Source organism: Erythrolamprus reginae, chromosome 2 (genome assembly GCF_031021105.1).
Source record: "Erythrolamprus reginae isolate rEryReg1 chromosome 2, rEryReg1.hap1, whole genome shotgun sequence".
NCBI lineage: Eukaryota > Metazoa > Chordata > Lepidosauria > Squamata > Dipsadidae > Erythrolamprus > Erythrolamprus reginae.
The window spans coordinates 311,473,508-311,487,140 of record NC_091951.1 but is presented as its reverse complement, the minus strand read 5'-3'; the positions used below and the strand labels follow the sequence as shown (position 1 = coordinate 311,487,140).

General features: G+C 38.2%; 1 protein-coding gene across 1 annotated transcript; it reads right to left on the bottom strand.

The window, feature by feature from the left end:
* Positions 1–6,729: 6,729 nt before the first annotated feature.
* Positions 6,730–13,433, bottom strand: LOC139162566 (small ribosomal subunit protein uS12). Its single transcript, XM_070743078.1, has 4 exons — positions 13,333–13,433; positions 11,621–11,780; positions 10,618–10,738; positions 6,730–6,920 (listed from the first exon to the last, which is right to left on the bottom strand). The coding sequence occupies exons 1-4, from the start codon at positions 13,334–13,336 to the stop codon at positions 6,774–6,776; spliced, it is 432 nt and encodes a 143-aa protein (XP_070599179.1). The 5' UTR covers positions 13,337–13,433; the 3' UTR covers positions 6,730–6,773.
* Positions 13,434–13,633: the final 200 nt, after the last annotated feature.

Genomic DNA, 13,633 nt, shown 5'->3' with positions numbered 1-13,633 from the left:
CTCACGGTGTTTTCCCTGAGGTGGCTTGTGGTCATTACAAAACATGTCGCTGTATTTCCTGTTTCCTAGCTAGCTTTTTTTTCTTTTCTCTCCCCCCCCCCCACCCCCCCAATAAAAGCTCAGCACATAATTGACTACAAATCATGCAGCTTAGATCATAGTAGTACTGGGACTGGACTACAGTAGATATTTCTATAGGAAGTAACCATGGTTTGATGCTGGGTTTTTTTTTAAATTGAAATGATCTTAGCAGCTGGGGAACGTGACAGGCAGAACCTCAGGGTAAACTTCTGTGTTTATTTTTATGCACCTGTTTTACAATCAAAATTTTTGATAGGTGTTAGAACTGAATAATGAAATCATCACTTTGTAACTTTAACATTATCCTTTTGAATCTCTTTGTTTTAGAATTACATATGCAAATATGAGATTTTCCTATAAATTAATAAAGATCTATAAGAAGGTACAAAACTATTAGATGAAGGTCAAACAGCCAGATCATTTAATTAATTTATTTTGGCTTTGTAAATCTCCACTTAGCCTCTTTATGTCTAATTCTATCAAATAAAAACTGTGAACTTGGAGAAAATGTAAATAAAAGTGCTCATTGATGGATGCAATATGTATTGGTCGGTTGAAATTTGCTTTCAGTGTAGAGTTAATCTGCTTTAATTTAATATTTTTAAAAAGGGGAAGAGATTACACAAGTGTTACAGTGGCATGATACAAACCAGGAGATAAGCCTCCTAACTTTAGAGTAGGGGATTGGACTAGAAGACCTTTAAGGTCCCATACAATCCTGTTGTTCAATGTTTTATAATGTAAGATGAAGGGACTGGCCTTAGTGATATGGATACTTATTTAGTCAAATAAAAGCTCTGCATACCTCTGCACATTTTTATGACAAGATTGGTGGTGCTAATTAAAAGAAAATTGAGAAGATAAATCTTTCCTTCTTCTTCTGCAAACTGTGAATAAAACCATCCTTTTATTTATTCTGTTATTACACAGATATTACTTCAGTAGTTTTTTTTTACTGAAGCCCAGAGACAAAACCCTAGGATCAATGGTAGTGCAATATTAAGTTTGCTCACCTGAGTGGAAGTAAACCCTAGTTCAACATTTCTCAGTAACAATTACTGTAATAGAATCACAGTGTATTTTTCTGCATTTTCCTGACAAGCATAGGAAAAAAATTGAGCATTGGACTTTCTGAGCTGTTCTGGTTCTAAAGAATAGTATGTCTTATTTTGTTTGTTAAGCTAAATTTGTATAAATGCAATTTAAATGAATACATAATTTCAGACTATTAGATTTGCTTGAGCAAAGGAAGAGAGCTACAGATGACAATAGAAGGCATTATCTGTATCACTTTGCTTCATACAAGAGTCTTGTGGATTGTTGACCATCTGTATATGGTAGCCCCAGTATAAATTAATCCCCAGGACTCAGTTTTAATGTCATTACAGTAAAAATTATTGTATTTATTAAATACATACTTTCAATTTTGGTATCTTTGTTATTCTTTCGTTAAGCAATACATTTGTTCATCTGCAAAACCTTTTCCAAAAAATCAACAATTAACCTTTTGGCTTTCTTTCTTACCTTTATGAAGTTTCCCTCAAATCATCTAATTTGTTACCGTCAACAATATTAGGAAAAGCCCACTCTCTAAAAGATTCTGTTTCCTCTGTTTATAATATGGGTTGAATGGGAAGTCTTATATATTCTTCAAGGTACAGCTGAGATTTTTTTTTCTTTTTTCAGAGAAGGAAATATGACACCACCCAGCAGTAAATGAAAGCTGTTTAGTCCTTTGGTGGATCAAAGTTGAACCGTTGACATCTTGCATCAGTTTCGAATTTTCTCTCAACCAGAATATTAACATTTTAGTCAACAGCTTATGCTTCTTAATATTTCTCAGCACTTTAAGAGTGGCATCTAGTGGTAGGATGCTCTCATATCCCTAACCACAACATTGCTACAAACATTGACAACTTTTACTTGATCGAAGGGTTATGAGCATAAACCCTTCACAGAAGCATGTATGCTCTTCTTACCATTTACATTTTGATTTATAGTTTGTCATACCTGATTGATTTAGGTTAATCAACACATACATCTCATGTAGGGTTGAAGAAAAATAACATTAATTTGATTAAGCAAATAGAAAAGAATTATGAAGCACTATATGCAACTATTATGAAAAAAAAATGAGAAAGAACGGAATTTAATTCAGAAGGAACTGAAAGAAAAAGGCTAGTAATCTGAGCCATTGAGTAGACACTGGATATACAGTGGCAATGAAAAAATTATTGTTTTGGTAGTTTCCAGAAAACTAAAATAGAACACTGTTGATTACATGTGGGGTTCATCCATTCTGATTTCTGAAGGTAGTAATAAAACCTTAAACTGATGTTTGTCTTTAGTTGAGATTCAAATATTTCTGATAGAATAGAAATAATTTAGCAAGAAAATATTATGGTAGGTTGTGAGTTTGGTAGGCAAATTTCCTAAGAATTTGGCAGCAGTTAAGACAGAATCAACCTAGACTACCAGATCAGTTTGCAGTATCTATCCTATAGCCATGGAAGACCTATTTAAGCACCCGAGAGATAGTTAAACTAATATGGCCTCCAATGGAAAATTCAGAGGACAGACCAAGCCAGGAGTAAGGGAAATTTTCTTACCTTGGTTGACCATCAGATTGTTCATAGCGTTTACTTAATTTACTCTTGTTAACTACAGGCCTTTTAAAGTTTGGACACCATGTGGTATGGTTTCCTGCTTAAGCAGGGGTTGTATCAAGACCTCCAGGGTCCCTTCCCATTCTTTTATGTCTATATTCTGGTTGTTTTTGGCTAGAAAAAAGGCATAGCAAGACATTTATCTGCTAAATGTGGCAGTTGCTCGGTGGGAAAAGGACATGAGGTCTCACTATGTTGAATACTATCATGACCGTCTTTTTTAAAAAATGAAATAAGCCCTCAGATTACAGCTAATCTTTAACATAATTGAGTCAGAATTATGGTTGTAAAACATTGTGGTCATTAAACAGTGACTTTAAATGTGACTTTGCTCAATTTTACGATCAAAAACAAGTTCCTTAACCTATAACCTCAGCAATAAGTTGCCACTCTGGATTCCTGGATCCACCAGACCCACTACAAGTAAACTTGCAAACTTTTAAAAACTTCTATTGCAAATATGACCAGAATAATCACTACCTCCTTTTCAAATAGGTCAAGATGATATTCTGTTCCAAATTCTAATGAAGTAGAAGATGTGATAATGGAGACAAATACATGCTCTTTTCTATTATCTCTAAATCAGGGGTGTCACACTTAATTTCATTGAGGGCCACACCAGGACTGTAGCTGACCTCGGGTGTGGGGGGGGGGGGCATGGCAGACTGGATGGATGTGTCCATTTCCCCGCAATGTTTCCTTTTTGCATTGGGTAGACCAGGTTGAAGCCACCCTGGGCTAATCTTTCCTCTTCGCACTGAGCAAACTGGGCTGAAGCTATGCTGGTCTGATCTTTCCTCTTTGCGTTGGGTACAGCAGGACAGCCTTGCAGGCTGGATTCAACCACATTGTGGTCCAAATCCAGTCTGCAGGCCTTAAATTTGACACCCCTGCTCTGAATGGACAAGTCACAATTAACCCTGCTGTTCTGTTCGGGTCGTATGTGACCCGAAGCCAAGTTTGAGTCCCTGTAAAAAATTTTCCCTGCATATCTGAAACTTGAAATTTCATGACTATCCATCACTTCAGGGGTTCTCTCTATGAGAATTTTTTTTGGGGGGTGGGGGGCTTAGTTTTTGCTGGGCAAAAAAAGTTACAAATCTTCTGTTCGGGTCACATACGACCCGGACCGAAAACTCTTCATTTGAAGTGCTTATGTTTGGTCAATTTGAAAACTTTTTTCACTTGGAAAGTAGTCTGAACATTTCTGCACACAATGATATGAAAATTGAAATGAAAAAAGTAAATCTTATTGGTTTATTTTGCAGATATAATGCACGCCCCCCCGTTTTTGTGATTTTTTTTTCAATTTATGGATAGTTTTGCTTGCAAAATGCATTCTATTTTACTAAAGTTGGTGTGGGATTGGTAGCTTGAACATTTCTGAATATAAGAAAAATATAAAGGAACTGAAAAAAATGATTCTTATTTGGTTTTTTAATATCAGAAATAAGGCCTCCCCCCCCCCTCGGCTGCTTGCAACCATTTTCACTTTTTATTTTTTTATCCTCCAAATCCGAAATATTCTTTAAAATCTTAGGCATTCATTTACTCAATTTAACAATGCTGATCATCAAAAAATATTTTTGGGGTGGTGGCTAATTGTTTTCTGGGCAAAAAAAAATCATAACTTCGAGTCTGTTTCTGTTCGTATATGACCGGACCAAAAATAATTTTTTTAGGTACTTGAATTTGATCTTTTTGAAAACTTTTTCAACTGGAAAACTAGTTTGAACATTTATGAACATAATGATATGAAAATTGAACTGGAAAAATTGAGACTTATATTTTTATTTTGATCAAAAAGCCCCTCCCCCCCCATCCTTTTTTAATTTCGTGTCAATTTCTATTTTTTTAAGGCTACAAATCCCTAAGGAATTTCCCCCCAAAAGGTTTGATATACTAAATTGAACATTTCTGAATATAAGAAAAATATAAATGAACTGAAAAAAATGGTTCTTATTGGTTTATTTTTGCCACAAAAAGGCCACCCCCCACCCCCGGCCTTGCTATGTGCCATTATTGTCACTGTTTATACATATTTGTCTAGAAATATTTGGAATATCCTTTTGAAAATCAACCACATTGTAGCCAGAGGACTAATTTTATGAAACAAATCCATTTTACTAAAAAAAAGTATGTAAGTTTGAAATTAACAGCATAATTTTTATATAAATTGAAATAATTGAACACGGGGGGAGGCATACATTTATGTGCAAAATAAACCAATATGCATCAATTTTTCCAGTTCAATTTTCATATCATTATGTTCAGAAATGTTCAAGCTACCAATCCCACACAAACTTTAGTAAAATAGAATGTATTTTGCTAGCAAAACTATCCATAAAGTGAAGACTATTTAAAAAAAACGGGGGGGCATGCATTTCATCAACAAAATAAACCAATATGCATCAATTTTTCAAGTTCAATTTTCATATCATTATGTTCAGAAATGTTCAAGCTACCAATCCCATACCAACTTTAGTAAAATAGAATGCATTTTGCAAGCAAAACTATCCATAAATTGAAAAAAATTTCACAAAAATGGGGGGGGGCGTGCATTATATCCGCAAAATAAACCAATAAGATTTACTTTTTTCATTTCAATTTTCATATCATTGTGTGCAGAAATGTTCAGACTACTTTCCAAGTGAAAAAAGCTTTCAAAAAGACCAAACATAAGCACTGCAAATGAAGAGTTTTCGGTCCGGGTCAGGGTGACCCGGGAACAGAAGATTTGTTACTTTTCTTAAACAGAACAGCAGGGTTAAGGAAACCAAAGTAATTAATTAGTATGCATGTCAACATATTCTACAATAGAGAAGCAATTTTTATTTTAAGAGCATGAAGTGTATCTGCATGTGCAGACTACGTAGTTTTATATAAGTAAAAACAAATTGTTAAGAAATGGACACATTACGCTATTTCTAAGTATTGGAACCACCCCAATATTAAATGCTCCAATATGAAAATCCAATGATTATTATTGAATAAAGTCTTATTTCTATCTGTTGATCTCAACTAATTGGCCATGGCTTCGTTATTCCAGAAATGAATAGGTGTAAACTTACCTGTGTAAACTAGATTTCTTTTTCTATTTCCTGTTTTTAATTACATTTATTCATTTCTTCCACTGTGAGCTAATCACAAAGAGAAATAGGCAAGTTTTGTTGTTGTGCCATCCTGTGGTTGGCCAGATTTTTGCAGTCAAAGATACTAACTATTTCTCTTGCTATCTAAATTTTTTTTTGGCTTTTCCTCCTGATGAAATAAAGGACATGAAAACTTGTGTTGTTTGCTTCCCTTAAAATGTAACTGATCTTCTATGATTTGACAGAATTCCAGTACAGTATACAATATATTCAACTTTGTGATAGAAAAAATATTTTCCATTTCATACATAACCCCCCCCCCCCCCCCAAAGCAAATGGTTGAGCCTGTTCTCTGCTTATAGCTTCATTGGTTCTTCATGGACAACGGCATCCGTGTACATCTTTATGGAGTTTATATATCTTCCCATCACTGAATGATTGTAGGAAACAACCAAAACCAACCACCAGTCACAACAAATGTAACCCTGAGACTATTTTTTTTTTTTAAATTCCAACTTAGAAAACTGGAATAAAATATATTTCAAGCATATCTCAGAAACCTTAAAACGATGGTTAGATTTCTATCTTATTTCTCCTTCAGGAACCAAAGCATTCCAACCTCCATTCCCCATGACAGCTCTGTGATATAGGTTAATTGTAAAATTGTGACTGGCAAGTCATCCCAGTAATCTTCCATGATTGAGATGAATTTGAACTGGGCCTCCTAGGTTCTGATCAATGACTAATATACAACTCTGGTATTGTACTACAAAATCCAATGTGACTGGAATTTTCCAGATCAACTACTGATTACAAATATTGAGCCTGTCATTTGTATAAAAGGTATAATGTTCAAACTATAAAATCTGGCATAATAAAAGCAATGGCCATTTCTTAGGAGCAATGTTTATTATTTTAACAGCAAAAAATATAATTATGATCTGGGTCTCTCCTTTTTGCCTTTGTACAAGGCTAACAAGGAAACGTTTGCCACTTTGACAACCTTGAAACGAACTCCAGGAATGTCACCAACAGCATGTCCTTTTCGACCAAAGCCAGCAACTAGAACCTCATCATTCTCCTAGAATTCAATGAACAAACAAACAAACAAACAAACGTTAATGTCACTCAATCAAAATTTACTAAACATCTAAACAACCTTGAATCTTATGAAGGCTCATTTTGACACATAAACAAAATCCATTACTTATTTTTAAAAGTTGAGAAATGAAAGAATAAGAAAAAACAAAACTTCAAATTTTCTTTTCTTGAAAAATTCTGAATATTAGAAACCAAGTTCATGGTCCAAATAAATATCCCAATAATTGTCCACAGTACTAAGCCTCAGGAAAATGTTTTATTTCAGGGTCCATTGTTCCCCTTCATATAGTCAGCTAGTTATTTTTCTTCTGCTTCATTTTATCCTCTTTATACGTATATATGCAGGTTGCATTGTACATTTGTGTGCGTATAAGAAAGTTAAAGATATTAGTTTATCCATGTACTTTTCTAGGTACCGTATATACTCGAGTATAAGTCGGGTTTTTTTAGCCCAAAAATGGGCTGAAAAACCCGACCTCGACTTATAATCGGGTGACTGACATGTCACCACAAGAGGGCGCAAGCGGCTGAGGGAAAGACAGCCGTCTGCCTTTGCTTCAGCTAGAAAGAAGCGGCAACTGCCCGGTCAAGAAGCAAGAATCCACCTAGCCAAACGGCTTTTTTCTTGTTTAGCGCGGCGTTCAAGTGGTTGGCAGGTTCCTTTGCTTGCACGCAAGAGCCAACCACTCGAACGCCACGCTAAACAAGAAAAAAGCCGTTTGGCTAGGGGGTAGATTCTTGCTTCTTAACCGGGCAGTTGCCCCCTCTCCCAGAACTTCTTTGGAGCTGAAGCAAAGGCAGACGGCTGTCTTTCCCTAAGCCGCTTCCTGGAGACCGCTAAAGATATCGCTCTGGGAGAGGGGGCAACTGCCCGGTTAAGAAGCAAGAATTCCCCCCCCCCCAGCCAAACGGCTTTTTTCTTGTTTAGCGCGGCGTTCGAGTGGTTGGCTCTTGCGTGCAAGCAAAGGAACCTGCCAACCACTCGAACGCCACGCTAAACAAGAAAAAAGCCGTTTCGCTGGGGGGGGGGGGGATTCTTGCTTCTTAAACCTCTCCCAAAGCGATGTCCCAAAGCGGTCTGCGGGAAGCGACCGAGGGAAAGGCAATCGTCTGCCTTTCCTTCAGCCCGAAAGAGGAGGCAAATGCCCCGCCTTCCCCCAGCCGGTTAACTTGAAGCGCTCGGTTAACTGGCTGGGGGAAGGCAGGGCATTTGCCTTCTCTTTTGAGCTGAAGGAAAGGCAGACGATTGCCTTTCCCTCGGTCGCTTCCCGGAGACCGCTTTGGGACATCGCTTTGGGAGAGGTTTAAGAAGCAAGAATCCCCCCCCCCCAGCGAAACGGCTTTTTTCTTGTTTAGCGTGGCGTTCGAGTGGTTGGCAGGTTCCTTTGCTTGCACGCAAGAGCCAACCACTCGAACGACGCGCTAAACAAGAAAAAAGCCGTTTCGCGGGGGGGGGGGGGGATTCTTGCTTCTTAAACCTCTCCCAAAGCGATGTCCCAAAGCGGTCTCCGGGAAGCGACCGAGGGAAAGGCAATCGTCTGCCTTTCCTTCAGCCCGAAAGAGAAGGCAAATGCCCCGCCTTCCCCCAGCCAGTTAACCGAGCGCTTCAAGTTAACCGGCTGGGGGAAGGCGGGGCATTTGCCTCCTCTTTCGGACTGAAGGAAAGGCAGACGATTGCCTTTCCCTCGGTCCCTTCCCGGAGACCGCTTTGGGACATCGCTTTGCTTGCGCCTGCCCCTCCTACAGCGGAGAGAGGCGGCAAATGGCCAGCCCTTCCCCCACCCGCTTAGCTGAGCCCTTTGGGAAGGTGCCGCCTGTCTTCGCTGTAGGAAAGGCAGGCACATCCGAAGCGCGTGGGGAAGTGGCTGTGGGAGGCAACGACATTCCTAAGCCGGTGAGGTGTAGGGGGGGGGGGGGTGGCGAGAAGATAGAAGCAAGAATCCACCCCCCCAGCTTTTCCCCCCTCTCCCCGCAAGAAAAGGAGCCAGCCAAACACTCCAATGCCGCGCTAGAGGGGGGAAAAGCCGATGAGGTGTGTGTGGGGGGGGGGGGGGTGGATTCTTGCTTGTCTTCTCAACACCCCCTCACCCCACCTCTCGGAAAGAGAGCAACAGGAAAGGACGCGGTTTTCTTCTGCCGGGTCGAGGACAAAGCGGGTGTTGAGGGCGGCGGGCGAGCAACATTTCAGCGGGGAGAAAACCCCAAGCTGAGAGTGCCTTTTAAAATCACTCTCCTCTCAGCCTCGGCAAGCTGCCGAGAAGTGGGGTTTTCGGAGTGGGGAGGCAAAAACGCTCAGAATGTCACCAACGAGGCATTTCTCCAAGGGGCGGGGGTCCCTAAACTTTCCTTTAACCCCAGCGGACACAAAGATGGGAATGCGTGGTCCTTGCCAGTCACCCATCTGCGGGGGCTGCTCCGTGCCAAGGCAGAATTAAATTCAACAACCAAAATATTATATTTTTAAAAAACATACTTTTTTGACAGTTTGTTTGCCTTTTAAAACATCTCTCTGGCTGTGCCTAATGTCAACAATAAAATTTTTTGCCAGGTGAATTTTTTTTGGCCAGATTAGCTATGGATCTCACTGAAGAAATTTTAAAGAATACTCAAAATGATTCTTCATTTGCTTTGTAACCTTAAATAAAAAAACAATACAGTATTGACTCTGTAATTTACCCGGGGAGGGGACAGGAGGGGGGCGCAGACAGACAGGAAAGGAAGACAGACAGACAGACAGACAGATAGAGACCTATGACCACAATTGAGCTCAAAATTTGTTGTTAAGCAAAAGCATTGTTAAGTGAAAATCACCACATTTTACTCAATCCATGACATTTCCTAGCTCTAACAGTGATGTGCAAGCTAGGGAAGTACCGGTACATCTGAAGACATGTGTAATGTTCTAGTTATGGTTAACTGTGTGGCAGAAAGTGGACTCTGGGTTTGTTTTCCTATTACAGTGAGGTTGAATGTACCATATATAATTTTACAAGAGCTCTCTCTCTTTCTCTCTCTGTGTATACACATACAGTTTATATAGTAGATAATGTACAGTATATTTTTGTGTGCCTGTGTGTAATATTTATTTACACATATGGCATATATACATAGAATTAAGTATATTTTGGATGTTCAGTAATTGTAAATATAGAGGGAAATTGTATCTCTTTGAGGCAAGGAGAGGTCAAGTATCCTAACCCTAACCCAAACCAGCAGGAGCAGGGGATTAAGGTAAGTACCTAGGTACTTGCAATTTTTTTGCCTATACCTGCCTTGGGGGATATATACCTGTTTACCCTCTTTTAAACTTACAGAGCTAGTTTACTGGCTTTCTTTGAAATAAATATTCTAAAATATTTAATCTACTGATGCCTCAATTGATGTAATTTTATTGGTTTCCATTTTTATAAGTTACCAGTAGCCGCTGCAATTTCCACCCTCGACTTATACAGGGGTTTATAAATTTTCCCAGTTTTTGTGGCAAAAGTAGGCGCCTCGACTTATAGTCGGAGCGACTTATACTCGAGTATATACGGTAGGACATTTTTAGTTAATTGTCTCCCTGTAACTTTTGACAATCTTCTGTTCAAATGTTATAAAGAATTTGAGTCCCAATTATTGTGAAAACACTTTGCTATTTCCTATAGTTATACAGACATTAATTATTAATGATTTACCTCAATGAAGTTCAAACAACCATCATTAGGAACAAAAGCTGTAATCTTCTTCCCATTCTTGATGAGCTGGACTCGGACGCACTTTCTAATAGCAGAATTTGGCTGCTTAGCCTCTACACCACTAAAATGAATATAATGAATGTATGTTTTATTTTTTTTACCATCACAAGCTACATATATTCTTGGCTATGATATGAAAAATATTTTATTTAATGAAAGCATATTTTGCAATCCCCACCACTTTGCACTATGCCTAACTATTTTAGACATGGGTCAGATTCAGCTTCTCTTCCATTGGTGGGAACATTTCTTAAAATCTTTGCAGATTTCTTTTTTTTGTATCTTCCAACGTTTTAGAAAATTCTTCAAATTTCTGGAGCAAATTTTTAAGGAAGGAGAGCACACAAAACTGCAGCAGAAACTGCTGTTTTCCATTCTTTCCATTAGATTTTCTTACAGATCAAAGTATTCCCCAACTGAATGAAGATTTCTGTCTAAACTAAACTGAGCTTTAGTTCAATCCCTCCTATTGATGGGCTGCATGTGAGAAAATAAAAATAATTATGGAAACCCAATCTCATTTATGACAGAAACAGTGAATTGCAAACCAGGCACAAGAAGTATGTCCATGGAACAAGTAATGCCTAATGTAATTTAAGTCTTCAACAGAAAAACTAATATCAAATGTCACTTTAGTCAGAAGATCTGACATTAAAGAAAAAATCCCAGTATTTGATGCTATTTGTATTCTTAACAAAATATATTAATACTTTCAAAAATATATTTCCTAAAATTCTGCTTTGATTACAAAACTAAAAGAGTTAATATTCCCAATATTTGCCTAAGTGCTAGTAACCGGAATGTATTAGAAATATTATTCAGCTAAACAACTGCATTTAATCCATTTATCAGTTCTGCTAAACAGCACAATACACATTAAAAGACACAACATAAAATCTCTTCAATCAAAATCAAGATTCAATGAATTCATAGTGAAACTCACACTTTTTCCAGAACAATTCCCTTGGCATGAGAAGCTCCCCCAAAAGGATTGGCTTTCAAAGCAGTACCCAAATGGGCCTTCTTATATTGCTTGTCATGCCACTTCTGTTCACGACGGTGACTGCGCAGCTTCCTGGCTGTACGAAGTCCACGACACTTGCCTAGAAAATGGTATAATAAGAATTATTAGGAATTACAATTAAGTCTGTACTTTCCATATTTAAGTATAATTTATAAGATTTATTTTTTAAATCTTCTCAAAACTGCACTAAAATTTTGCACAGTATTTTCAAATACTATATCCAGGATTTTATTTTATTTTTTGCAAATTTTAAGAAAGCCTGTGATACCAAAAATGAAATACTTTATGTGAAGTCTTTATAAACAACATCTGGAAGATCCTGTGCTTCAATATCTCACGTTTCCCGTGTGTATATGCACACAAATGCACATAACAAATCTTAGGACTTTTGATCTGGTTTTCTTTCTTCGTAACATTCTAAATTTATTTTAATTTTCTTTTATTTATAAGACATCTACCTACCGGTAGTAACAAATGGGAATTTGTATCATTGTTCACTGCAGAATAAATGGGAATGTCCACATTAACATTAGAGCAAGTCCTGAGTTTTGTAAGCAATCTCACTACGTAAACCAAATATGATCATTTAATTCTTTGTTTTGACCACCCTTCCAAAGCAGCCTGGAATTCCAAAATCCATAATCCAAACCCAGGTTTTTACATAACCAGTTCATAACCCCAATTTCTAAATATTTACACTATTTACAAGGGATTGGGTGGCATAGAAGTCGCCCAATCAGACTTCAAACATAGAAGTCACCCATAGAAGAAGAAAAAAGGGAAAAAAATCTTGTTTTTTAGCAAAGTCAAATTTTCTGTAGGGTGTAGGAAGAGAGAGCCAACCTGTAACTAAGGAGATATTTCCTGACACTGAGAACAATTAACAGGCATTTGTTTTCAAAGTTACAACTGCATTGAAAAAGGGGATATAACTGGGGATTTACACACTTCCAAAAAAGACTCAGCACCTCTTCATCAGCAATCCAGATAATTTATTTGATTGACTGATTCTCCTTGCAGACTCAGGGTGGCTTACAACAATAAAGCCAGTCAGTCAAATAAGTAAGTAAATAAAATAAAATAATGATTCAAACAATATCTAACATAGCAATGTAAAACTAGTAGGCTGATAAAATAAAATTTAAAAAAGCTGTAGCAACGGGTAGGTTGGCAAATGTGTAAATTGTTGAGTGTTTAAGACTTGATATATAATTTTAACTATGAAAGACGATATCTATAAGTTTGTATAGGTCGCGTTTTGTTTTGTGGTATTTATGTATTTTTCTTAATGTAAATAATAAAGTTTATTTAAAAAGAATTAAAAATAAAATAAAGATTCCGAGAATTAGGCCATCCCTGCTGGCAGATTTATTTATTTTTTTTAAAATCTACCATCTCTGACATCTCGTATCAGGGAGCTCTATAGATTAACCACACGAAGGACTAATGTCGGGGCTCCACAAGGAAGGCCTCGTGGTCCTTAAAACAAACGATCGAGCGACGATCGCTCTGAGCAGAGAAGGCGTGAGGGGGATTTTTGCCTGCCCGCCAAAGGCCCTCATCCACCCTCGGGTCCTTCTCCTCTCCCCCAGTTCAGCCTCAATACGACGCCCAAACCCGGAGCACCTCACCCATCGTGTCGTCCGCGGCTCCAGAGGAGGAAAAAAGGAAGGCCCAGAATGCACCGCCTTCCAGGACCCCCTCAATTACCAGGGAGGGGGGAGGCTGTCTAACCGAGAGCCTGTTCCAAAAGCGTCAAGAAACATGGTTGACGAAGCGCGGTGCATGGTGGGAAATTCCGTTGGCGGCCTCTTTTTTCCCCGACAAGCGCCTCATTCCCTCAAGCGTTAGAAACCATACATTTCCAAACCCCTCTTGGCAACATTGGTAGCCGTTTAGGACGGCTTTATTTTTCCAAGGTAGAAATCCAGA

Bases quoted from the DNA above. Each gene is read 5' to 3' on its own strand.
- LOC139162566 (XM_070743078.1), bottom strand. The intron at 10,739-11,620 runs GTGAGTTTCACT...TATTCATTTTAG, and splicing joins GGAATTGTTCTGGAAAAAGT to TGGTGTAGAGGCTAAGCAGC. The intron at 6,921-10,617 runs GTAAATCATTAA...ATTGAATTCTAG, and splicing joins GTTGTTTGAACTTCATTGAG to GAGAATGATGAGGTTCTAGT.